The following is a 27,329-nucleotide window of genomic DNA, read 5'->3' on the forward strand; positions in this document are numbered from 1 at the left end:
AATTGTTTACACTCAGAACTTTTTTTTCAAAATGTCTTTTAGGGGATGGTAGCACAACACGTCCGCCTTAAGTTCTACCAGCAGCTACCCTCACTAGTTCATTTGGAAGTGACACACTTTTCAGGACAGACATGGTTTTCTGGTTAGAGTACCAGTCTGATTCTGTCCCTGTTTCTTACACAGCCCAGTGATTCACTCACACTCTGATTCTGCAAAATGTATGTCTAGCCAGGAAGAGATAGAGCATATGCTTAAGGCCAAATTATTTCATTAAGATTTGTTCTTTGTCAATTAAGCAAGCTTGTGCTTTGTTGGACTATAGGCTTATGCTAAGTCCTAAAAAAAAAAAATAATTTTAAGGAGCAGAGAACTATTTTTCCTATTTGTTTGCCTTTCTGTCCTGCCTATTTAGTCAATTAGATACACTGAAATTAATCACAGAAAGGGTCAGGTTGGAAGAGACCACAGTGGGTCATTTGATCCAACCTCCCTGCTCAAGCAGGGTCATCCTAGAGCACATGGTACAGGACAGTTCTTCAATATCTCCAGTGAGGCAGATTCCACAACCTCTCTGAGCAATCTGTTCCAGTGTGCAATCACCTGCACAGTGAAGAAGTTCTCCATATTCAGACAGAACTTCCTGAAACTCCCTTGGGTTGCCCCTTCATGTCTAGCTCAGTGCAAGGGTTTTCAATGCAGGTTTCTCAGCCCTTTCATGTTCATATTCACAGTGAGCATAGGCATCAGGCTCTTTAACAATGCTTAAGGACATACGAAGTATGTCCTTAAATACATTAAGGCCTGGGGTGTTGTTTTTTGAGGTTTTTTGGGGGTAGGGTGAATTTCTTTTAAAAATAAAGTACTCTAGAACAAAATTGAGTAATTGAAAGGTTTTGTTTCCCCTCAAGCTCAAAGAAGGAAATAACATCAGTATATCATCTAGCAAGGTGTTCTTACTGAGCGGATGCAGAAGGCTGCTTCCTACAAGTTGCCTCAGCACAGTTATGCTTTTGACATGATGTCACTTGGACACAACTGGCATTTAGCCCTTCAATCACTGTAGATTAGAAATAATCACATTCCTCTCCTCATTTTTCTCTTTAAGCTATTCCTTTATCTTCCAACAGCCTCAAGAAATCCAGCTCCTAGTTGCCAGATTTTACATGCATATGGGACACATTCAGAAACCTGTATTTTCTGGACTGGATGGGAACTCATCGAGTTCAAAAATTTAATAGCTCTGAAAAAAGTTTTCAGTCTATTTTATCCTCTATTGTGTGAACATAACTCTCAGTGAAAGACCATTAGGGTAAATTGAATAACTCTAAAATGGGAAAATTTGGCCAGTGCCTTTTTTTTTTAGACAAATTAGATGTACAGAGATAGTTGGCAATCTATTCCCAATGATAAAGAGACAAAGCAATATGCTGTACAGACTTTCCCAGCTTTTATACTAGAAACACAGTGCATAGCACCCAAGTCTTTAGAAGTGCGTTGCAATGAAGAAATAGTACCAAAAATACGTAGTTGTAGGTAAACAACAGTCTTGCAAATGACTACATAGATTCATGTAGGAAAAATAGTACAAGCGGAGAGGATCTTGATAATAACAAGTTGAACATGGGGCAATGATATCAAAATTCACAAACTCAGCTAAAAATCAGCTTATCATTTAGAAAAAAAAAAGAAGCAAGGACAGTAAATTGAGGCTGCTTTTGATTATATGTAAGTTTGTTTCATTCTTTACTGTCTTTTTCTGTAATAAGGGTCAATGCAAAGACTACAACACTGTTTTAGTACACGAACACTGTGTCAGTACACTGTGGGGATGACTGTGGTGGCCAACAAGCATCTGCACATTTTCCTCAGCTGGCCTCTGGTCTCCTGGAATAGTCTATACAGAAATTACTTGCACAAATGGGTATTTTGAACATCAAAAATGAAAACTCATGGTGTGAGTTAAAAGTCAGGTTACTAGGAAAAAGAAAAATATGGAAGTATGTAAGATTGTCTCCCTTCCTTTAAACAACATAAAAAGGAAAAAATAAAACATAAGTCTTGCCTGCACGCACATGTATGTCTCTGTGACATCAGTTCACTGAGTGACACCACCAAAAACTCCAAGGTTCAAGTCCAAACCCACCACATCCATTCATCTTGACCTTGTAACAGCAGTCAAAAAGCCATGTGGGACTAAATTCCCCATGTAGAAAGTAGGAATTCATTGTACGCAGGATTTTTGAGGAATCCTTCCACTAATCCAGGATCCCCCAAAACACAATAAGCCTATTAATAAATGAAACATCCCAATATTGTTAGTCATGTGCCATATATCAGTAATGCTAGAAATCTGAGCATAGCTCTATCATAAATTCAGCGCTGTGGAAGTGAAGCATAGATACTGTGAAGATACAGTCACAGTACTTAAATTGAAGGAGTCTGATACTTCCTGGGAGCTTCAAACTTACTGCAAGTGCATAGAGCAGTACAAGTATATTTGTCCATGATATCCCAGACTGATGTAAACTTGTGTCATTTAACTACCCAACAAAAAATGTCTTCTTTTATATATCGTTACAAGTCACAGATCCTTCAAACGAGCAACTGGCACTGCAATACTCAAAAAGAACTTCATCCCACATTTGCATCCCAAAGGAGTGATAAGGGGTTTCCAGAATAAATACAATGATCTGATACTGTGAACATTGTTTATCAAGTGAACCTATTGACTTCTTGTCAGCACAAGCACATCTTTCCATCACCAAAGTTCTGTTGGATCAGAGAATATCATTTTGATACTGCAATGTTGAAAAACATACCTTGATCTAATGACACAAATGCCTATAATTTCTAGTGGCACTTTAAATTCTGGACTACTGAAGTGCTATTGCAGATAAGTGTAAGCTACAGTTACATCCAGTGAGGTGCAAAAGTTTTTGTACCAATATCCAAAGCTTCCTTTTATCAATAGCCTTTTTTGTCATGCCATAAGCAAGGACTGCAATGTACCATTGATCAGCACTGAATTGTGATGTATTACTGTCAACAGAATTGACTTGCACTGAACTTTGGCCAGCTGCTCAGCATTCAAACAATTTCACTGAAGCCCTTTTCTGTGATGCATCCTTTTTATTTCAGAAGAATATTTTATTTTGGACAAACCATAAACATTATCAGAGTTCTCTCACTGTTTGCTTATATTTTAATGTATTCATGCCATGGTTTCCGTCCATTTGCAGGTCAATATTACAAAACAATGCTCAGTCCAAGGAGGGACTGCACCCCACTACCCCACTATTAAATCAGAGCCATATCTGGCTGCCTTCTTTTTTTCCAAAGGGGTATGAAAATGGACAAAGCTACTTCTTTGGCTAGTTAAAGGTAATTCCCCCTCTTGTTTAGAAATATAAACAGAGAATAGGAGACAGAGGAGAGCTTTGTTCATTCCACACACACTGTGTACTTGTACAGAAGGGCAATAACTGATTGTATTAGTAACACTTTGGAGGTTACTGTCCTCCCTGGTACCATACTCCCCTTCTCAGACAAGCAAGCTTAGTGTAAAAGTGATACACTAGACACTTGTGCTAAGTTTATCAAAAGCAAAAACTTTCCAATGCTTCCAAGAGAGCTTTTACGCATCCAAGAGATTAAAGAGACTACAGATATATCACAGAATCATTAGGCTTGGAAAGGACCTCCAGGATCAAGTCCAACCCTTGACCAATCACCACCTTGTCAACTAAACCAGAGCACTAAGTGCCACAGCCAGTTACTTCTTCAACACCTCCAGGGATGGTGACTCCACCCATTCCAAATGCTCCACTCTTTACATGAGGAAATTCTTCCTGATGTGAAACCTGAACCTCCTCTGTTACAGCCTGAGGCCAATTCCTCTTTTCTTGTCACTTGTTGCCTGTGAAAAGAGGATGATCCCCACCTGGCTACATCCTCCTTTCCGGTAGCTGAAGAGAGCAATAAGGTCTCCCCTCAGTCTCCTCTTCTCCAGGCTAAACATCCCAAGTTCCCTCAGCCACTCCTTGCAGGAGTTACTCTCTATACCCATCAGCAGCTTTGCTGCCTATAGCTACAGAACTGAATCTTCTTTCATTCATACCTTCTCATAATTTTATGAATAATTTTTCTATTAACTGGCCATCCACTGAATTTTTACAAATATATTGAGAAACCACTGCACATTTAACTACTTTTCATGTAAACATATATATCATTAAGTGTATAAATGAATTGGCAAAGCAATTCCTTTGAATCTCATCTTTCATGACAGCACTAGAGCCATTATAAAATGTAAGTTTTAAATTGTAGCCTGTTTTTTCTCCTATTAATACTAGAAGGACACAGAGTACTAATACTATTCAAACCACCACCAAGACAAAAAAAGTCAGCTCTTGCAAGCTCTACCTGAGTAGCCGCCTTATTTGATTTATTACAGCAGAAGCCACATAAAACACTGTGTATGGTCTTTGGGAGAGAAGGCCTTTCGTAGTGGTGATGCAGCAGGAAGGGGTTGCAGTGTCCCCTCCACCAGGTGAGACACAAGTGTGAGCAAAGCCACAGAACAGAGCAGGACAAGCAGATTGAATAAGAGACAGGCCTGTCCTGAGCTCCAAAGAACCCCGAGGAGGAGACAAGCCTTCATATACTAGGTGGGCTACCAAACAGTGGTGTCAGCCAAGCTTCAGGACTATATTTCCTTGTTACTTTTAGTCTCTTCTTCCCCAAATCAGCACCATATTGTTCAACAATAAATTCAGCTGATTCTACCCTTTTTTGCAGAATGAAGCAAGTGTTTACCATCTCAAAGTCATGAAAGAATAAAAAACAAAATTTGAAATATGTGGCCATCCCAGTACATTAAAATATCAAAGCATTTGAGTGTGGTTACATGGTTATTGTTACATCTCTGTTAGCTGAAAGAAAAATAAACCACCAGTTATCTTGTACTACCTCTGAATAATAAAATATTAATCAACATCCCTGTAAAAAGTTAGTCTCTTATTAAAAACATTTAGCTTGACAGAGTAGCTCTACAAGAGTAGAAAGCTGTCAGACTTAAAGGGCTGCAACATAGTTCCCCCAACAGCTTTTGGCAAAAGACAGATTGACATAGCTTTTCAAAATCCCTAGTTAATACATTGGCAAAAGGCAGAAATATTTATACGCCTCTTGTGTAAGGTTTTGTTAAAACTGCATCTATTTTTGAAGCAGATCTTATACATCCAAATCCACGTGCAAATATCCCTCGGTTTCCAGAACACTGAAGCCATCAGGAACCCAGCTAATCAGAGATCAGAGAATGATGAAACCCACCTTCCCACTTGCACTGTGTCATATGTAGATTGCACGTTGCCTGAAAAAATAAATAGCAAACCCCTGACAAAAAGGGAAGATAGGGATTTATTCTTGCTTTGCTTTTAGGTACCACATATCTCAGCTTGAACTCTACAAATTCCAGAAAGCCAAAGAGCAAATCGGAACAAACAAATCCAACACAGCACAGTTTTCCCAGGTTTGGCACAGCCAATCTGCTGTTTTAGCAGTTCCTGTAGGAAGTGGTCTCCTTGCACATCGGTTTTAATTTCAACCTTTAAGACCACTGCCTACTTGGAAAAACATTTTTGTCCTTCTTGATTCCTGGAATCTGTTCTCATGTGGGCCCAAGATTAAATGAGACCTTGAGTATTCACTTTTTTTTTTTTTTTGCTCCAATTTATCTAGTAATTACCTTGCTACACATAAGTTTAAAACACTTAACAACGACTAGCAGACCTAAAGTCTTCCTAGGAAAGGTATCACATTATGCACAGTGAACTAAATTTTTGTGTCAGACACTTATGAAAATTAGGCTTCATAAGAACATTTTCACAGAAACCCCCAAAACACATTTCCCTACCCTCACCACACCACAGTATGTGATGTGCCACAGCCATTTCCTCCTCCTGAGGATGCACGTAATTGTGGTATCTGAGATAATGCTGCAAGAGTGGAGAAATGCTAACTTTTGAAATGGAAAAATTGTAGTTTGTACAGTAATTGCAGGCTATCATAAATGCCAGAGTTACTTAACTGTGAGACAGAAAACAGAGTCTGGCCCCAGTTTGAGGCAGTTAAACTCCACAGCAATCAAAAGAAAAATAAAAAGTCTTTAACACAAATGCACTTTTTTGTTTTTACCAGAAACTGTGAAGCATCTCAGCTGCAATAAATCAGAGAGTAAGCCAGCCAAACTACAGGTCTCCCCTCCATGAGGATCCTGGTCCTTCTGAGAAGGCAGAAAAGAAAGGGGAGGAAAAAAGAAGAGGAACAGGCACCAACTTGAAATATTCTTTCCAAATGTAGCAGCCATTAGCCAGGTCAAAGGGAGGCAGGCACTGCAGAGTCAGGCATTGCTTTACAGAGACCTGGAACCGTTACAGAGCTCATCTGGCATTTCAGATATGATCTCATCTCCACCGATGGGCACTTTGTTTATGGAATCAAATCCATAACAAGTAATGAACAGATTGACTTGGCACATAAAGTCACACTTCATTATTTCTCCAAAATCTAGAGTTATAGTTACTTATATTTAGTATATGTAATAGCTAATAAAGCAATTTAGTTAATACAACCTGGAAGCTAAAAGAAGACTTTTGCAATACTGTGATGGGTCAGTTGCCTCCTTCAAGCAGATTTTTCCCTCTTTAGCAATATTATTCAATTTTCTGCGTCCCCATCTCATTTTCTTTAAACCAATTACCCTTGTGCTCATTCCTTCAACTTATTTTGCAGTTACCCAGGCTGGGGGAAGGAAGAGAGGAAAAAAAAGTATTTTAGGTTGAAAAAAACTCTAGAAAACTTGAATATATTTTTAACAAAGAAAACTTGAGGTAGTGTGAAAAACTCTTTATATATTATCCTTTCATAGGAACTTTTCTCCCCAGGATAGTTCACTGTTCTTATTATTTAAAAAAGAAAAAAGTTCTAGCTCCTTATTCTTCTTTCCCTTCTCTCCTTTCTGACACACTGTATTCACTTTTGAAAGAAATTGGGAATTTTGAGCCTTTTTTGTACCTGGTGTGTTAGCTGTTACAGAGACCTTTCATTAGTAGGCTACATAAATGCTAGTTGAAGCAATAATGGTGCAAAACAATACTCTAAAGGAACAATTTATTCATCTGATAAGAACTGGTACATTTATTTTCCTTAGAAATAGATCTGATTGATTTAACATTTCTACTTTGAAAGCCTGTTAAACTGCAGTCTGCCTTTGGTAAATGGTACAGAGATTCGCAATACTAAACATTGGTTTTGTTTTGTTTATAATAAATGTTTTAATTTCTATTATTTTGCGATGTAGCTTGTTGTGCTCAGGTTTTGACAACTACAGTTAAAATTCCACTGAAAATACAAACAAATAATAAGAAGGAATTATTTGTATCAATCTCCCTATCTTGTGTCCTAAAAACACAAGATTCAAGAGAAAAGCCAAAATTATCCCATACAACGTACCATTAAGTGCAAAAGCTGCCAACTAGGATCATAAAGGTAGAAACCACGAAGGGGAACTCAAGGTATAGGGAACCTGATTAATCTCAAACTATTCTCCTGTCTCTTCTTGAGGCACAATTGTCAGCCTCTCCACAGAAATAGCTCCAAAATCTGCCACCAGATGTCTGCGAAATAACCCCACTCTAGGAAAATTCACATTTTTATAAGCAGCTCATTTAGATGCCGTGTTTATCCATGGAAACCAACAAGGAAACTGTGAGAAGAAAAAAGAATAATCTTGAGTCAAACAGTATTATCTGGATTACATCCTGTCACCAGAAGGTCATTTTTCTGTGTAAGTAGATTTTTGGTGAGAGATGGAACAGAACTCTAGTCCATGAGCAGGATCATTTTCAGAAAGTGATTTATAGGATTTTGAAGTTCTACTCTTGCTTTCACCTCTAGAAAGAGGCTTTTGTTTTTCTTTTTCTGTCTTAAAATAAGTTCCTAAAGAAAATTGGGTTAAGTTACTTCACAAAGAAAGTAAATTCCTTGCTCTTGTCTATTAGTCCAGTAACAAAACACATAATCCTTAGCACTCAGAAAGCATCCTTCCATCTTTGGCTTTAGTTTGGATGAGGAGCTGTGCATACAACCAGGATGTTTCTATCAATCTTCTTTGAACCTCATCTGGGTTGTTGCCTTGCTCAGAGCAGCATTAAAATTAAGATGGTAGTTTGATTTTCAGTGGTCATCATGAAGGGAGTATGGAGGACCCAGAAACATTAGAAACTTAAATTATCCAAGTGAAAGAGACACCTCTGTCCTCCTCATTTTTCATATTTGTCCTATTTTTGTTTAAAAACAAAATGCAGCAGTGGCATGTTCATAACTATGACCAAACTGTTTTGCCATTTTTATACTTTATTATGAACAATCTGCTCTAACAGGTTGGCAAAGTCCTGGCCATTTACAGCATATCTTTTCTCTGCTTTCACATCTGCACAAAACAATGACACTCAGATGAAAACAAATACTCTATTTTTACTACATTGCCACCCTTCAACACCAACAAGACACTTACCAGCACTACAATTTACTGTTACATCATTTTGGACCTGCATGTAGCACCCAGACCTGTTTCATCATTGACCTTTCAGCAACGCGCGTTGGGTCCTGCATGATATTATGAAAATAATTGTATAAACTCCAACTCAACTTTTGCTAGAGATTAACAGATCCAACAGGATACAATCTTCACTGAACACAGCTATTCTAAAAGTCTTGATGGGAATTTGCACACTTTTTTAGATTGACAGACAGTGGGTGCTTGGGGGTCACTTTTGAGACATAAAGGGAAAGTAGATCTCGGGGGCTTAGAGAAAGAAAGTGGGGGTAAGGACAGATCTATGCACTCAGAAGAAGAATATTAACTCCAAATTACTTACTAAGGAATTTACAGCATCTGCTGTTTGACTGAAACATGCTCACAGGTGTTGGCTGTATTAATCCTAACTTGGGAACACATTTTCTGCTCACACAGTAATTATGAGCCAAGCTGCCTTTTTTTTTTATACTCCACTCTCCCCTTAAAAAAAAAAAAAAAAACAGAAAACATGTACACCTATGTCTAGTTGAGTAGAGAAAAAATAAATAAAATTAAAAATTGCCCTCTCTTCCAAGGTGTAGGAAACCAACCTCTAAGTGGGAATCAACAAAAATGTCCATCCCTACTTGCAAAAACTCAGTTGCAGCTTGTAAGTGCAACGGTGGATTCACACATGTAGTACGTACAGCCACACAGAAGTAGTATAACTTTCAAAGTTAAACAGGTTCAGGAGGTGTGAAGTTTTCTCTCCAAATCCTGCATTTCATAGGCAGTTAATTGCTTCTCCATTTGTAGAGGACAACAAAATAGCGACGAAAGCTTAGAGGACACTTTACAAGGAAGCATATTTAAGATTTATCCCACCTTCAGAGACATTATTAATTCCAAAACCACACTGTACTAAAAAAAACACACCAATTTTTTCCATTTCTTCACCAAATCACCTCATGTTGACTGTCCAGCCAGTTGAGGTTTGGTTTTGTTTGTTTTTTTTCTTTAGGTAACTCATTTGGAAACAGCTCTACTTCTTTGCACAAGTTGGTACCTCTGCAGCAGGGCACATCAGTGATTGCTATGGGCGCCTACCGACAGCACTTTTCAGAGGAATACAGCTAGGAAAGGGAAATGTAAAGTTACTAAACCAGCTAATCCTTGACACGTGGAACAGAGAAAGGCAGTTCTCTGGCCAAGAAAGTTCTCTCGCAACTGGACTGTAGAAAGGCTAATGTGAGTGATGAGAGTAAGGTGGTGTTTGAGCCAAGAAAGTTGAGAATATTTAAAGTAAAATTATTTGAGCATGATGATGTTTTACATCTGCTCCTCCAAGGTGTTTGTAATGTCCCAAGATAAGGCCCTAAACACATATCTGGATCACAAGTTGTTAAGAAGAAAACCTATATTTTATCAATTCATATATGCAGACTATAAGTAGTAAAACCCCTAAATATAGGATAAAATTCTGTGACACACTCACTGTATGTAAAATGTGCTATATCATGCTGTGGCTTCTTGTTCTAGGACAGAGACTGTCACAGAAGAAATCTCAAGTTCAGAAAAGAGCTTGAGTTCACAAATCACAATTTGTTTCAACATCAACTTTTCAGTTGTCCAGTTTCACTACTCTAGGAGCATACTGATAGAGCTGTCTGCACAGTCTTATACCTACACAAGGGAACATTGCATTTTCCTAACTAGTAGCTGTGTTCACATCCATAGGGAGTGGTACAGACCAAGTTTTATCAAAAATAAAAAGCCTGAACTATCTTTTGAATTCCATGTTGCCTATTTTCCAAATTTAACAGCAAGGATTTACACCAAGTCTACCAATTTCTTGACTTCTCTCACATGATGAGATTTAACCATAAAAGAATCTTCTTTGTTTTTCTAAGTTTAAATCCAGGTAGTGCATGCTGAAAGACATCTATTGCTTACGCATTTTACAGGCCAGTTACCTGTTGTTGCTTCTGTATATAAATTTGTATAGTCATACACTTATATATACACTTACATTTAAAATAAAGCCAATCCTAGATCTCTTGTAAATGAAGCTATCTGTTTTTCCTTTCTTATAGAAAGTTTTGCCTCATCATCCCAGCACTGCTTCCCACCTGGGCAGTGGCTTGAACAGACAATGATTCTGTAGGCTCTGGTTCCATTCACTTGAAAAGCCACAAACTTGAGCCATTGTTGAGAAAGTCAATTATTCAAAACTGTGCAGCTTAAGGGCCAGAGGGTACTTTTTTTAGGGTGTGGTATTGCTATGGCCAGAAGTTTTGGTGGTGCTTTTTTGTTTTGTTCTTTCTAAAGATTAGGTAGCCTCCCCCACCTTTGTAGTTGTTTGAAGTGACCAAGAGGGTTGGATGTGAGGGAGAACCAGACTCCTAAATATCAAATACACCTCTATCCAACAAAAAATCTGAACCAACAAAGACAGAACCACTTCTTTGCAATTTAGGGATGCTCATTGCTGAGCAGGACCAAGCGCAGGGTTCTAGATTTAAAATGTTTAAGGCCTTTCCTGACACATGGAAAGATACTTGAATAGAAGATGTATATTTATCATACATACATACAGTTTAAAAGCTCACTCAGCCTGATGAATGGTATATTGGAGACTTAACTATATTTTAGTATCTTGAAATCATTCCCATAGATATCTATTTCAGTTACTGCAAACATTTAGTTCAGAGCATAAATTAGGGTGCTACCAAAGAGAGATTTTTGACCCTAAGCCTCCAGCCTATGCAGATCATGAAACAAGGACAAACTAAATGCCCAGAAGACACAAGTTGCCCTCCCTACTTTTTCAGCCAAGAAGGTGAAAGGATGATCTCCATGGTAAAGCTTGGGCAGCCTCCTGTAACATGCACTAAGCAGCTTGCTGTCCCTTAGTCTCTGTTGGCAAAGGCTCCCATGGAACAGCAGTGACAGGAGAAGTTCGAAGAGCTCGTGAGGTAATGCCCATAGGGAGGAGAGAGGCTGTGGGATATAGCTACAGTGCTGTGGAGATACCTCCAAACAATACTGAGAAAGAAGGCTCAGTTGCCCTGAGAGCTGAGCAGCCAGTGCCCTCGGGAGCATCACCAAAAGGCCTTACTTTATAAGAGAAGATGGTCTGGCTTCAGAGTTTAAGTGCAGAGCCAGGGGTTGATGTTTCACCATCATCATCTTACTCCACAAGCTGTCTTGTTTTCAGCTCAAAAAAAACACACCACAGAGTCAAATCCACAGAAACAACCATAGACATACTTACACAATCTCCTGGTTCATGATAAAAAGCCATGGCCTTCCTTTCGTGCACTGGAGCTGCCACCTTCTCTTCCTGTCTCAAATTGCTCTCCACCATAGTGATTAGTTAGTGAGGTGCACTGTCTGCATGTTTGTCAAGCACCATTTAAAAACTATGCTCCACAAGCTGCTGAATGCAAAGCCCAAACACCAACTTCTGTGTGAAAGGCACAAAAAAGTAGATGCTCCCCTTCAACAGCCACTCCTAAATACTTTCCAAGGTTGGTAACGTAAATCTAACCCACCTGTGCAAGTTGGTAGAGAAGCACAGGTTGTGCTTGTCAGCACTAAACAGCAGTGGAAGAGGAGCAATAAACAAACACAAGAGAAGCTGCGACGGAGAAAAGCTATCCTTCTCACAATCAAGGTGATGGCAAAACTCCCAACAAGAAGCAGTGTTGCATCCTGCATCAGCAGCCAAGAGCTCAGTGCAATAATCTTACTATTCCTGTGCCTTCCTGTGCAGCTTTCTAAAGAAAAATTCCCAGTGCATTCCTTACACAGCATGTCCCTTATCTTCTTACTAGAAACACAAGGAAATTCATTGCTCCCAGACCCTGTGCTGTAACGCTGATCACATTTCAGTCCAACTGATAAATAAAGAAAAGCCTTACATAACAGTCTTCATTCAAGACACTTAAATCTGCAGCTTCAAATCCGCTTTATGTACTTTCAGTCACATAAAAGTAACTTTCCCTTAGAAGAAAACTGAGGATGGTAGAAAAAGCCAGTGTATTCTCCTGGCCCATTTAACAAATGAAACACTTACTTTCTGTTTGGTGTAAAGTGACAGCTGGCTTATTAGAACTGACACTGATCCTCCCGAGAGGATTTCAGGGAGCGAGTCACACAGGTGAAGGTCAAAACAGCAAAGGAATTAAATGAGGGGAGGAAGGAAGCAGCTTTCTCTTAAGGACAAAAATTAGCTAACAGAAAAGCTATTCCTAATGCAGGCCTCACTGGTTGGAAATACAGCACCTGCAATATATTCTGTTCTGGAGAAACGCTTCCAAGACACTTTTTTGAATTTAAGTTTTTATACCTTGTCACCAGCCCTGCATGCTGCTGTCAGGACCCCAGTGCAGGTCTCGCCTGCAATAAGGGCTCTGTAAACATAGTCTGTGCCATATCACTGCCTGACTTATGCAGTGTCAAAGGTAACACGTAAAATATTCTTATTTATGAATCATACATCAATTCTGACATATATGAAAAGGATAATTAACATGGAATGACACATTTTTTAAAGTGAAGGAGATGAAAGACACAGCTGTATTGTCTCGGTGAATTTTAACTCCTGCACCAGACACACAGCTGGCTGCAGAGCTGCATGAGTTCTCTGGCTCCCTCAGCAGACCTTCAGCAGGCCAAAGGAATTAAGAGTTTAGCCAAGAGATGATCAGTTTTCACCAAGGTTTGTTTAGCACTCCAGCTTTTGCCTCCCTGTGTTTAGCCCTGGAAATGACCTCCCTGCAGCAGGACCTTGGCAGCCACTGTACCACAGCAAAATCTGGGGAAGGAAGATTACATCCTCACAAGGGGAGACACAGAGCTGGTGAGAGAGGGTGTATCTGTTGCATGGCTCTGGAGAGAAATGGGGGTTTGAGCCCTGCCCAGAGTCAGAATTCCTACCTCAGGCAAGGTGTACCACCTTCTTGTGGCAAATCCTTAATGGGAGTTAGAGCCCATATTGCTCAGATGGTCTGGCTTTTATTCCTTTTCATGTTTACTCTCCTGAAATTACAACAGTGAAAATAAAGCAGCACATTTTTACTAACCCTGACTCCACTGCACTGAGAAGGGCAGCATATCTGTGTCCCAGTAGACAAATCAAGGATATGAGTGCTGGTGCACATGAAAATGCTTCAACTAGGCCAATAGTAAATGATTTTGGTGTGAGGCTTTCCTTGGGAGACCCCACAACCAGTGAGTTTGTTCTCCTTTCACACTTTGAGAGAACAGAAGAGCAGCTGAAAGTGCTGAGTTCAACCTCAGTCAGCACAGCTCCCCCTGGAAAACAATTACTCTGAATATTTCAGCTCACTTCCTGCAGTAGTTTTAAGTCCTTCCTAACCAAGAACTCAAAAAGAATCAGGATGAGCTGTTTCTGGCTGAAAGCAACCCATCACCACCTGGGCGTTTTGAGCTTTCCTAACAATTCTAGAACTCAGTGAGCTGCATTTGGATTTGCAAGGAGAGGTCACTAAATTAAATCTGGCAGGTGCCAGCACCTCTGGTTGTAATTTCAGTCCTCTCCAGGCACACTTGTATGACTCAAGGTCCCAGGTTTAATTATTCTTTCATGTAGATATGACTTACTTAAAACTACAAGTTTTAAGTACTAGTCTGGCCTATCCTGGCCAGAGTCAAATTAATAAGGCTCTACTGACTACATTAGGGCTCTGCTAGGGTGACACAGTGACAGAGTCTGGGTTGTGAGCATATAAAACCAGCATAATTTCTCTAGAAGTAGCTTTTCACTGATCTCTGTTAGGTCTGACCAAAAAGTTTTCTCCGTAACTCTAAATTATTACAATTTTGATGAGTTGGCATTCTGACATCAGAAATTATCATGTACAGCTCCATGTGAGAGAGCTCAGGACCACCAAAACCTGGCTGTTGTGACTTGATCTAACTGAAGATGAAGGTACAAAAATAAGCATGTTTGGGAAGAAATTTTTGACTCCTGAAATGCATCAGGCAAGTAATTTGGTTTGTTGAATGCTGTGGTCACTTTTCAGATCTAGGCATGACATACAGAGCAGTACATAACCCTTTTCCTCCTAAACACAAAGAGTAAGAAGAGAAATGTGTTGTTGAATGGTTCCTCTACAATCAGGGGGGAAACTACAACTATTTAGGCCACCAGACATGGCACAAGTGGCCCTGCGTCTCCACAGGAGCTCCCAAGGAAATGTTTCCCAACCATTTCTGGCTGTGCCACAGGTTTTTCCTGTATGACAGGAGACCTGGACAGGTTCAAATTCACAAAATGTTATAAATTTGCTAGGTGACTAAGAGTGACACAGAGCAGGTGTATTATCCCAATATGTCACAACCTTCCCAGAAAAATATGAGTCAGAAATCCAATTTCCAATTTTCAGTGCTCCTTCAAATCACTCCAAGCAGATTTGAGTTGGTTGCCAGGTTATTAGTTTTTGTTTGGCAACACCTCTTCCTTATGCTAACAAGATCCATACAGGAGTGCCTGGATGTCAAAGGTACACTCAGAAATATGCACAGAAGAAAGGGAGGATCAGAGAAGTTTGGCTTAGCCATAAAGGTTTGCAGAGTCTCAGATCTTCTCTTCTGATCCACTCCAATTTCAATCAACAGTTTTAATTCTGATGCTCTGGATAATATGCTGAGCCTGAGCACATATCCATGGAAGACCCCAAGGAATAGGTATAGGTAATCAAATACATTCCTCTGCTCTGCACAATTTCTATGAAATACCAAAAAAAGCCACTTGCATACTAGTCACACTTAATATAGAGCACTCACTCAAATAACATGCTTAGGTAGAAATGAACTAATAACTAGGTCTAATCTCCTTTAAAGGTCACAAGCCTGCTAAAATGTTTTCAATGCATTTTCAAGTATGAGCCTACCCAAAAGTTGTGGATCTCTTTCCTTCTGCTGAGTTCACAACACGAGGTGCTTTCCCTCCCTGCAGAGCTTCACCTGCTGAAGTTCAGGCCTTCCTAGGGCTTTTTCTTTGCAATCTGATGTCTGCAGAATGAGCGTCTTTCCACCAGACCATCTGTCCCCTGCTACCTCCCACTCCATCGACCTCTGCAGACAGAGGGATAGAGTCCAGAAAACACAGGAGCGATAGCAGGGAAAGAACTGAGCTACTTGACTTGTAACTAAGCACAATCCGTTTAGAAGTCCAATTAGAAAAGTTATGGTTAATCCCTGCTTGGGAGGGAGATACAGAGACAGGCAAGCAGGCAGGAAGAAGCAAGGAAGAAATCTTGTTTAAGAGATAAGAACAACAGTATCTAATCCCAGCTGAAGTTCTTTCCTTTATGCTTAACAGAAATTCACTCCATTGGGTCCTCTGGGCCATTAATTTTCTCTTCCAAACTAATCTAGCTTTCATCTGGTGACCTGCATTATTCAAAGTGTCTCTTCCAGCAATCAGGGAGAGAGCACAGGTACATGTCCTCTGAATTTCCTTTCAGATAGCACTTCTACCTCTGATGCTCTCAGAGACACCCATGAAGGGCTGAGACCCCCTACACCCCAAAACATTTCCATATGGACCAGTGCCAGGTATTTTATGGCCCATTAACACCAGGTAGCTACCTGGGGAGATGACTGAAGAATGAAGAATGGAGTTAATTGGGCCAGGTACACAGGAGGCAAAAGAAAGTTGGCACGCGGTCTCTCATGCCACTCTAGCTGATTATACTGGTAGTAAACCTTGCACTCTGAGACCACATTTGCTTTCCAGGCCCAAGAAAAATATGTGCTTCCTCCTGTGTTCATTAAGTAGGTATGAAGACTGGTATGCAACTCCTGCAGGAGGAAAAAAGAGCTTTACATGCCTGTGCCATCCTGTATGTGCCTTTCCAGCAACTTTCTTCAAGCTCATTTTATTTTCTCTTTGATCACCAGAAATTTCTGCCAGAAATGACACATTAAGCATTTGGCATTCAGAAAAAAATAAATAAAAAAGGTCAGTGGGTAAAAAGCACATTGACACACAGAATGATAGTCGTAAAGAAACCAGGAGCAATGTCAGTGCCCTTTGGAAAAAAAATTACATAGGCCAAAGGATGACTGCCAAAAAATACTAATATCTTTTATTAGACAGAGCATGTCTTAACCCCATTTTCCTTAATGTTTTAATACACATTTTACCTCATATGACACTGATGAAAATTTAAAGCCAGCTCAAAGAGTACAAGGGTGTATGAAAGAAGTAAAGAAACATTTGGATTTCATCTTTACCAAAGAGGAGGAAACAAATCTTTGTTTGTTAAGGATTGTAAAGTGCTAACAATGTGTTATTTATTTTTCAGTCTTCCAAGTATCCTCTCTACATACAGACATGTAGACCTACCAAATCCATAAAATATTTTGTTTGTCTTTTCCTACAGATGCAGCACAATTTCAACCTCCAACACAGTGTGCATGGTTCTTTGTGAGATTTTCAGCAAACAAAATCAAACTGTCCAAGGACTGAAGTCCTGCAACATGAAACTGCAAAAGATTTTTGAAGTAAATACTATATTCATGTGTCAATGAATTCCAGCAAAATTAATCATGCATATTTACCTGTATGTAAAGATTCTTGAACTATCAAACCTCAGATAGGTGGGGTTTTACACAATATTATGAAAATTAAAACAGATTTGCTGTTATTCTAGTATCTATTAGCTTTGACTTTAAACTACATGGTTCATTTAGTTAAAGAAAGCATGAATAGAAAAAGCAGAGAATAAAAAGTTTTTTATGAAAATGGCCCTATTTTAGAAGGAACCTGGTACAACTGACTTTACACCGCCAACACACTTCCACACCCCATCTGGATATAAACCACTTTAAACAAAAAACATAGATATACCATTACAGCTCTTTTTGGTCCGTCTGTAGAAACTGCCACATGTGCAACTGAGAAAAAGTATCTAACCCAGTAATAGCTTTCCCTTTCCAAGAGGAAATATTTGCCTCAGCGTACGCAAGTTTTAGAAATACAGAAATGAGTTCCTAAAGGCTGAGGTATGTTCACTTACCATAGACATCAGATAAGACCATTCACATAAAGTGAAGATATGGTTCAAAATAAGCAACAACACAAGAATGTGTGCTAAGATACAGAAACACAAGCCTTGAGCAGCAGAAGAAAGCATTCTGAAAAACCATGTTATCACATACATATTCACCTCCTTTTTCACATTCAAAGCATATGAAAGTTCCAGTCCAAAATACATTGACAGAAAAAGTTGCTCAACTGCTTAAACTTCACACTGAACACACTCACTACCCTTACAAAGTACCAGTACAGATTTAATTTCACAGACAGCTCAGAAGACTATGGACAAATATTATCACCCAATAGTAATTACCACTTGCCCTCATTTTCTTTCTGCATATACCAACAAATATCCTTTTTCTGCTTTTCCAGCTGAAGCAGCCAATTACCTGCTGTGCATTGTAAGCTCCCGTCCACATTCCCCAGGAAACGGATAAAGCGCAGTGCAGCGCAGTGAGGAGAGATCACTCAGATGCAAAATAATTCTGAACTTACTCAAAGTCTCTCCACTGCATTTGCAGGCTGAGCTATGTGTTAACTGTATTTATTCACTACTGAAAGACTACACTTTACAGTTATAACCCTGGCAAATACAGAGCATTTAAATAATTCTGTTTTTGCTTATCTGCACAAAGGGGTTTTAGTCTTCTAGCACAGCTGTACACAAAAGAATAGAGTGCCATTTCAAACCAAAACTCTTGAAGTTACTACTTACCAGCTTGTGATTATATATTCAATAAGCCCGATGAGCTGAAAAGATTTTGTTGCAGGAGACAAAAGTTACAAAAAAGCAGGCAAAGTTAACAAAAATGAAAGGAAACTAGCATAAATCCTCTCCTCATTCATCTAGTCAAATGTTCCTGAAGACTAAAAAGAACCTTAAAGAAAGTGCTCTCAGCAAAGACTACATCCTCTTGTCAGTCAAACCCTGCATAGTTTCAGCTAGGCATCCGTCCAAAAAGACATGGAATTATTCTATTTTTGTCTCCCAATGCAAGTGGAAACATTTTTACAGATTTGTGGTGAGGATTTCAATTTTTGTAGTGGTCAGCTAGTAGAGGAATGTAATTAGAGACCCTGATAAATGTAAGACAGTCCAGAAAGGAGGAACTGGATAAATCTGGAGATAAATAACAATTCCATTACAATACAGTCTGATCTAAAAGCTCAGTGAAAACTTTTAACGAGGTTAAAAATCCAGATGTGGTTTACTGGAAAAAAATTGTAAAAACTTTTTTTTGAAAACAGCATTGTTGTCAGGAGTAGTGGGATAACAGCAAATTTTCAGCATATGTAGGTTGATCTTTTTTAATGAAATAATTTCAGTAAAAAAATTTAATTATATTATTCAGAGTACTAAAAATTTGGTTTACCACCCATGTTATGTCTGGTATGTTAGTGTTTTTACTCGACACAGCTGTTACCTTAGAAGTACTTCACATGTTGCCTATTGCTGTCTTACAAAATAAACTTTTTAAACTTCTGGCTTTGTGAAGTAGGAAAATACTTTGGAAATTATATGTTTCACTTCTGTTGGATTTAATTTTTATTTTTATTATATCAATGAGAAAGTATGATCATTTCCTGTGTACGTTCAGTCTGGAAGGTGACACTGGAACTCAGTGAACATCATTACTGATCCGTTGAGCTATTCAGACCCGAGACTTTCCTCACAAGGGAGGCTTTTAGTTCAATTCCACAAAACACTGTCATCATCGAGGAGGCTGAACTTTTGTCCCCGCTGCCTTCTCCTCTCTGCTCCAAATTCCTCACCCATTGCCCCTTTCACACTTACTGTTTTGCTCCCATCAATCCTCCTCTGATGTCCTCCATCACTGCCCTTTTCCATTATGCACTGATACTCCTTTTTAGTCTTGTTTACAGCTCTGAGTCCCAGTCTGTGGGTCCTGCTCACTGAGCGAATGCCCTTCCCTGCCTGTCTTAGGACTTCTCCAGCCACTGCTGCCTGCTGGGTTACCTTCCATGCTACTTCTAAGTGTAGAAAGCTCCCTCCTGACTTAGTCCAAGAAGTAAGCTGGTCCTGGCTGTCACCATGCCTCAGGTCAAAGCCTTCATCCACATGCACTAGAAGACATGAGAGAACCACAGCAGTAAGTTAGAGGATTGTGAGGAACAAACAGTTCATATTTGAACAGAGAAGAAAAGAAGCACTTGCTGTCCCCCTGTTCTCCATACTTACATGTTGCTTTCTTGCTCAGATGTTTCAAGTTCCCTTACAGTGTGGATGTAGGACATCTCTAACTACATTTTGAATTAGTCCTTGGAATAACAGGATCCAGTCTTTTTACACTGCTGGACATTATTGCAAAGCAAGCAAGAAATAAGCTCTTCCATTAACATCTTGCTACTTATTTTCTTCTTCCTCGGATCACAGCTCTTGTGAGATACAGCTTTCTACTGAATGAATAGACTTGTTTTAATTTTAGGGATGAAAATAGGAGATTAAAAAAACCTCTGTGTAGACAGTTGCATGTTGTAGATGGGTACCCACACATTACCAAAGACAACAGGCTATTAAAGCTTCAGCAGAACTAGGACCTTGCTTCCCTTTTGAAACATCTCAGGCACATTACTGTGCAGGTTTCTCTAACCAGGAACATGACATGCTACCATTCCATTCTTTAATTCTCATATTTGCTAAGAGTGGGACAAGAAAATGTGAAGGAGAGAAGCACAAGCTGGAGCTCAGGGATGGAGCAGAAGGCCAAAAGGAGCCCTAACTGCTAAGGTGCAGTTCTGCTTGGATTGCATTTGGGAAGACAGGATTAGGATAAGGCAGGATTATCTTTATTAAACTTGCCAGCCCTTTTCTTGCTGACATAGGAGTTGAATTTCTCTGTTTAATCCTTAGATACAAGGATACCTGCAAATCTTTCACTGGTGACAGATAGAGAAGACTTTACCTCAGGCAGGGGTGCCCAGGAAACCGTAAACTTTCTTCAGGCTCATTTTTCCCTCAGACTTTCTGAATAAGCACAGCTTCATCCACTTCTGGGTCCTACAAGCCTGCCCATATCAGCTCTGGTGCCTACTGATGAACTATTCCCAGGTCTCTTTTACCAAGGAGTAATTTGAATCCAACCCTTAGCTCAGAATCCTGATACCCTCTCCCATAGTAACGCTGTGGCTGTTTTTACAGTTTGCTCCTTTCTGGGCAGCCTTTCTCACCAGACCCCTGTGAGCATGCTGGGCAGAACGACCCAGTTCTTGCACCCAAGGCAGCTTCACCTGCATCTTCTGAGCCTGGTGTGATGGGGGAGAGGATGGTGCCTTCCAGTCTGGACCAGCACAGAAGTTTTGATTTTTCTTGTGCCTGCCCAAATCTGATGCCAGTTCATCTAAAGGACAAACAGTGCTTTCAAGATGAACAAAATGCTGTAATTTAGGGAGTTTGTAATTTACCAAAATACTCATGCATTTTGTGCTCAGCACAGCTCCCATGCAATAAAAGACTTGTGGTAACATAACCTAGAGACCAAGGCTCTCAAACCCTATCTTTCCCACAGCAGTGAACAGCCTGCCAGCACTTCTGCACCTTCTCTCTGCAGTGGACAACCCAAAGAAACAGCTGGCACTGATGCAGATCGTTGTTGAACTCCCCTACCACCAGCACCTAATGCTGAACACAATTCCCAATCATTCTGATATCCAAAATGCAGGAAAATCATCAAGACTTTGCACTATTAATGTCTAATTAACATCACATTTCTTGCTGACTGGCTATCAGCCACTATTACACCAGTATGACATTGACTTTTAAAATGGAGATGTTTTATGGCACTGATTGCTTAACTGCCTTGTTCCAAAATTGCCTGGTCTCTAAAATCCATCCATTTTAAAGAGTTTCTGAGAGGAAAAAGCCTCTGGATTAAGATTACTGTTTCATTATTGGTCAGAGTGTTAATTTCCTTCCTGTGATACCAGGCTGCTTATCATTTTTGACAACACATTTAATTACTGTTACAACCCCCACAACTTTTTCATAGGTGCTGTCAAGATTATTTTAATTAAAATAATATCCATACAGAGGTTAATGAAAACTGGGAAAAAAATTCCATCGGGAATTTGTCATTTGCCACTCTTCATTAGTGGGTTCATAAGAAACCAAATTTCCACAGACCTCACAACTCATGGAGACTTAGTGGGACCAGGAAAACACTCCTGGATGGCTTCCACAGAGCTACGGCTCCAGCTGACCCATTTTGCCATGCAGAACCAGCTCCCTTTCAGCAGAGTAATTATCAGAAAAAGTCCTTGTTACTCTCCTCAGAAATATTAATGACCATGGGACATGTATAATCTCCTTCGTTATGTCAAATGCTACTTTGATAGCACCAGAGACATAACGTGGGATCACCTACACTTTATCAAAGATAAGACAATTTGGTATGAAGAAATGCATTTCTTCTTATACATTTTAAAACCAACTGAACGATATATGGGAATCCAATGCTTCCAACAGTAAATGCACTCGGACACACTCACTGCAACTTTTTTTTCTTTTTTAAAGTAGACGAGTCTCCACTTTAAATAGACCCTGCATATAATCAGACAAATCAATATCTATTGAACAATATTTTTCTTTTTTTAGTTAGAAACCCTCACTTAGTGCTAAACCATATCTCTGCAAACTGCTAATCTAGCAAATAACAGGTTTTCAGTCAAACCAGCTCACTTTGTTTCTGTGTATGGTTACAGTTCACAAACTTTGCAGACTTTCAGCAAAGTTTCTTGAAGTAACACTTATAAGTGTAGAGCTCACTCATTACTAATCCTTCCTCCATTTGAAACACAATTTGCATGCTGGTTGTGTGTCTTCGTGTGTAGGTGACAGCAGACCCATCAGTCCGACCTTTAGAGTCAGTTGGCTATAACTTCTGGCTCCTATTCCTCAACCATTTGTTTGTTCTGTGGTCTCACTTTCTGTTCCATGATCAAACCACCACTACAAGTTGCTTTTTATTTGGAAAAATAGTCACCCCCCCAGCTGACCCACCTCTATGCTGTGAACACACACCCATCAAAGAGAAACTGCAAAGTCTGCATCTCTACAGGCAGCAGAACTAGCAAAGGTTGTTTTCCTACAGATTTCCATGCTGTTTTATTAAACTTTCTGCTCTCAGTTCTTTGCCATGTGCTGTATTACATCCATTATGGCTCCCCTGCTTCCTTCTAACAGACCCCTCGAGCTCATCTCCACATGACAAGCAGTTCCTGAAAGAAGAAAGCAGCTAATTCCTTGCTTTTCCCTTAGTAGGGAACCACTGGGATGCTGATTTTGATAAAACTTGGGGAAATTTTGTTCCTATGAGATGCTGGGATTTTACAAACTTTCCTAGTTACACAGACGTTTCCCACTCCCACCTGTGAAGTGACTGTCCCAGAGTGAGGATGCTGAGAACTCCTGCTCTGTTCTGGAAAGCAGAGCTCTGAGTGCTGCAGCATAACGCTGAACAGCTGGTTGAAACTTCTTGTGGGCTTACTATTGTGTTACATACTGCTTATGTAAAAAACATGCAGTTGTTAAATAAACTATGCATTAGCACCAAAAAAACCCTGGGAAACAAACTGGAAGGAATCCCTTATGAGGTCAACATTGCTGCTCTTCATCAAGGGGAGACAGAAAACTGAGGGCCTACTGCAAATGAAAAATCTGTAGGCACACCGCCAGTATCAGAGAGGTTTTTTTGCCAAAAAACTGCTTCCCACTGCATCTGAACACGTCATATTCCCCCCATCCTGCCTACAAGCATGAGTGTTGCTCTGTTAAAGGGAACTTATTTTAACATTAAGTTGCCAAATGTAAATCAGCCTTGAACAGGAATAATTAGAGCAAGTTAGAAGATTAAAACCATGGGAACAAACTGAAATATACAACAACTTCTCTGTGGCCGTGATTTTCTGCGGGGGAGGCAGAGGATTCTTGTTCTCGGTCACTCTCCATTGGGGCATTTTCTAGTAAAGGGGCAGCATTGTCACTCGCTCTCAGACTCAGATTTGGTCATGCCTTTTTTGTGACTGTGATGATGCCTCAAAGCCTTTTCTATTAGCCTTTCCCATTATAAACCTTCTTTAGCTCATAACAGTTCATATGCTTTCTGCTGTAAGGATAAAGGAGCTCTTCACTCACACGCTGCAGTGATTCTGATTACTGGGAGGATATTTGAAATATAATATTGTGAGGAGAGGTGTAATTATGTCTGTATTTGAATGGAACTATTCTAAGAGGCTTTGCAAAGGAAGATTGTCATGGCTGCTACAGGCCCCTGGGGTCAAGTAGTTCTTTAGGAAATAGTCAGGACCTGAAAATGGTCTGGTTGTTTTTTGGATGCTTGGCAAATTCCACCACCTTCATAGGAATCTGGTATTAATTGTTCTCATTGTAAGGGCTCAGACTGGTCAGTAAGCACTGTCATTGACACCGGTGCTCCTTAACGCTCCTAAGGGTACCACCAACATTCTTTTCTATCCCTGGCTACTGGATGTGGTTGCATCCTGCAATTGCATTCACTCAACGAAAACTATTCTTTCTGCTGAGTCTGAATTTCCTTTCTTTCCTCTTCCTCATTTCATCCATGTACTGGTTTCAGCTGGGATTGAGTTAATTTTCTTCCTAGTAGCTGGTACAGTGCTGTGTTTTGGATATAGGATGCAAATAATGTTGACAAAACACTGACGGTTTAGTTGTTGCTAAATTGTGTTTGAGTAACTCCGGGGCTTTTGAGCTTCTCACCCCACCACACCAGCACAGAGACTGGGGTGTACAAGGAACTGGCAGAGGACACAGCCAGGACAGTTGGTAAAAACTGGCCAGAGGGATATTCCATAACACATGATGGCATGGTCAATACAGAAACTGGGGGAAAGCTGGTCAGGGGCTGCTGCAGAGGAATTGGCAGGGTATCGGTTGGTGAGTGGTGAGCAATTGCACTGAGCATCACTTGTTTTGTGTTTTCTAATTCTTTTATCATCATTATGATTGTTATTATTTTCCCTTCCATTTATCTCCTATTGAACCGTCTTTATCTCAACTCATAAATTTTATTCTTTCTTCCCAGTTCTCTCCCTCATCTGACTGGCATCGGGGGAGATGGCACAAGTGGATGTGTAAGTTTATCTGCCTGTCAGATTAAACCACAACAATGCAGATTAAACAGCATCCCAAATTCTGTTAAGACTAGGGTACATTTCTTCCTCCATACAGCTGGTAGTCAGACCTGGTCACCCAAAAATTGAAAGGGGAGAAGCAGAATAATCTTCCCTCTTGGAATTAAAGGTTTGAATTTTAGCCCTTTCCAGTTTGTCTCCTCCTATTTTACTTTTTACATAGTCTCATTTGTGTGTATTTTCAGTCCCTGCTTAGCCTTTGCTCTGTCTTGCCCCCCACAGTAACTGGGCAGTGCCTGCAGCAAGACACAACCAAAGTCCTTGCACAATCACCACTCAAGTTTTTTCTTAATCTTCTTACTAGAAAACATGAGCTTCCTTTCTTCTTTTCTGCCTCCCTCTTGGAGTTATTCTAGCAACTTAATGCTGTACAAGCAATAGAGAAAGTTAGAGGAAACCCAATTTTTCATTTCTCTGACAGCCTGACCTAGGCTGACAGCTCTGCAGAGAAGGCAAGGTTTCCACGTGCTCTTCCCACCCATACAAGAACTGTGGCCCAAAACAAGAAGTTTAATCAGGGTTTTGCCAAGGTATCCCAAAGTAAGATTTTCTGAAAAATCTTCCCATTTTGTCTTGTTTATGGACACAGTGCTCAGCTGGTAAGACCTAGTAAGACCTGCTTGGTGCAGAGCTAGTTTAGAAATCTGGCCTGAGGAGTGATCAACCTGTTTTTAACATAATGTTTTTTAAAAATACTACCAGTCAACATATGCTTCATGGGAGGAAGAGATCCGAATTTAGGCTTAAAACATCAAGGCCCCTTGGGAGCACAGGCTGCAGGCAGCATCAGTCAAGCACAGGCTGAGAGGACTCCCAGTGATCCCGAGCGCCATTCATAGAGAGAATCACATTCAAATCACATTCACATGTGATTTCCCCAAGCTCAAATTACAGTCTCTCAGGAACACAAACCAGGGCACCCAAATTAGTCCAAAGAAACACTACAGAAATCACACAACCTCAGCCAAGGTCAGTTTAAAGCAGCAGTTGAATGCCGAAGCCGCTGGAGCCCTTCCACAAAATACGTGTAGTCTCCACATTGTAACGTTGTCCTCCATCACAAGACAAGATCAAGGCTTTGCCATCCAAAAAAAACAAGCTGAATGGCTGAGTGGCTCACGTGCAGAAACATCTGGACTGGATAGGGAATAACACACAGAAAATAGCCAGTGAGAGTGTCAAAAGTTCAGAGAAGCAGTAACTGAGCATCATTCTATTTCAGCCCTATAGACAAAGATATCACAAAAAATCAAGTCAGAAAATGAAAGTCCATTGTGCAGGAGAAGCCAAGATTACATAACTTTTTAGAATGAACAGTTTCCCATTGCTCTCTCTTGTCCCTATAAATTATGGTCTCTTACAAGTCAAGCTCAGAGAACAAAGTACCAAGCCTGGTACTGTAGATAGCTCCAGTCACCAGGCAGGAAGGGGGAGGCCTGTGACAGTAGCAACACATAAATATGTATCATTTCAGGGAAACAACATTAAGAGTTTTCCATGCCTCTGCCTAACAACACAGTCTCACCGAGTGGAGCTAGCAAAGGTGGTATGCACATCTGCTACAGGAAATGCAAAGACAGCAGTCTTCTACCACACAAAGTTGGTAATATTGTATTAAATTGAAGCCTGCACTGTTAGAATGAACCTGTTAGAATTTGCAGTCTCCTGCAAATTACTGCGAGGAAAAAAAATGCCTTTAAGCAGAGTCACATTTTCCAAAAGCCATATGCTTTGATATCCAGTAGCAAAACAAATAACTTTTTGTTTCTTATGACAAAGGATCAGATTAATTTGTTAAATTTTACTCTAGGATTACAAGGCATCCTAATAAGCTTTAATGAACTTTCCCTTTAATGAAAAAGAAAAACATTGTAATAAATCGTAAATTATATTTTTTAAAATCATCAGAGGATTAAAAAAATTGTTCTATGGAGGAACATCTGCACCTTGTTCTCGGGTAATTTCAAGTAGTATGACAGCTCAGCAGTGGTCACCATCAGAAGGAAGCCAGACATCCAAGATGGGATATCAGATGAGTTAAATTAGTCTGCATATTAGTATATACTTGGATGTTATAACAGTACAGTGTTAAAAAGACATTATGTTACAAAGTCACATAGAGGAAAGCCTGAGTATACCAGCTTTCCCTTGATTTGTTATTACCCAGTTCAAATTGCTGCCCTGACTTCTACGCTTTTACTCTTTCTTTTTTTACAAGGTTCTGCCTCGCTGAATAGGCAGCACAGATGGCACCCAAAGAACAGTATTTTATAACTCCTCAGCCCTCTTGACACTGCATGTTTCTCAAAGCCCGTGACATCACCCACTAGTTTCTTACAGCACCTGTCATCACTGCCACATTCAAGCCCAGAACAAATCTGAATTGACAGCATGATTCTCCCTGCCAGTGGTTCTCTGCCATGAGTGGATACCAGCAATCAGACTATCATATGGTAATTTTGAACCTTTTGATGCTTCCACCAAAGTTTG

General features: G+C 40.0%; 1 protein-coding gene across 1 annotated transcript in view; it reads right to left on the reverse strand.

Annotated features, from left to right (window-relative positions):
- The window catches only part of INSC (INSC spindle orientation adaptor protein), a 139,831-nt gene extending 115,317 nt beyond the window's left edge, over positions 1 to 24,514 (reverse strand). Inside the window, exons 1-3 of the mRNA XM_029961031.1 lie at positions 24,406 to 24,514; positions 20,777 to 21,010; positions 19,425 to 19,736 (exon numbers count right to left, since the gene is read on the reverse strand). Coding sequence (XP_029816891.1) covers positions 19,425 to 19,736; positions 20,777 to 21,010; positions 24,406 to 24,514 — 655 coding nt within the window. The remainder of the gene's footprint in view (positions 1 to 19,424; positions 19,737 to 20,776; positions 21,011 to 24,405) is intronic.
- Positions 24,515 to 27,329: the final 2,815 nt, after the last annotated feature.

Source organism: Manacus vitellinus, unplaced genomic scaffold (assembly GCF_001715985.3).
Source record: "Manacus vitellinus isolate BGI_N305 unplaced genomic scaffold, ASM171598v3 scaffold_30_pilon, whole genome shotgun sequence".
NCBI classification, from domain to species: domain Eukaryota; kingdom Metazoa; phylum Chordata; class Aves; order Passeriformes; family Pipridae; genus Manacus; species Manacus vitellinus.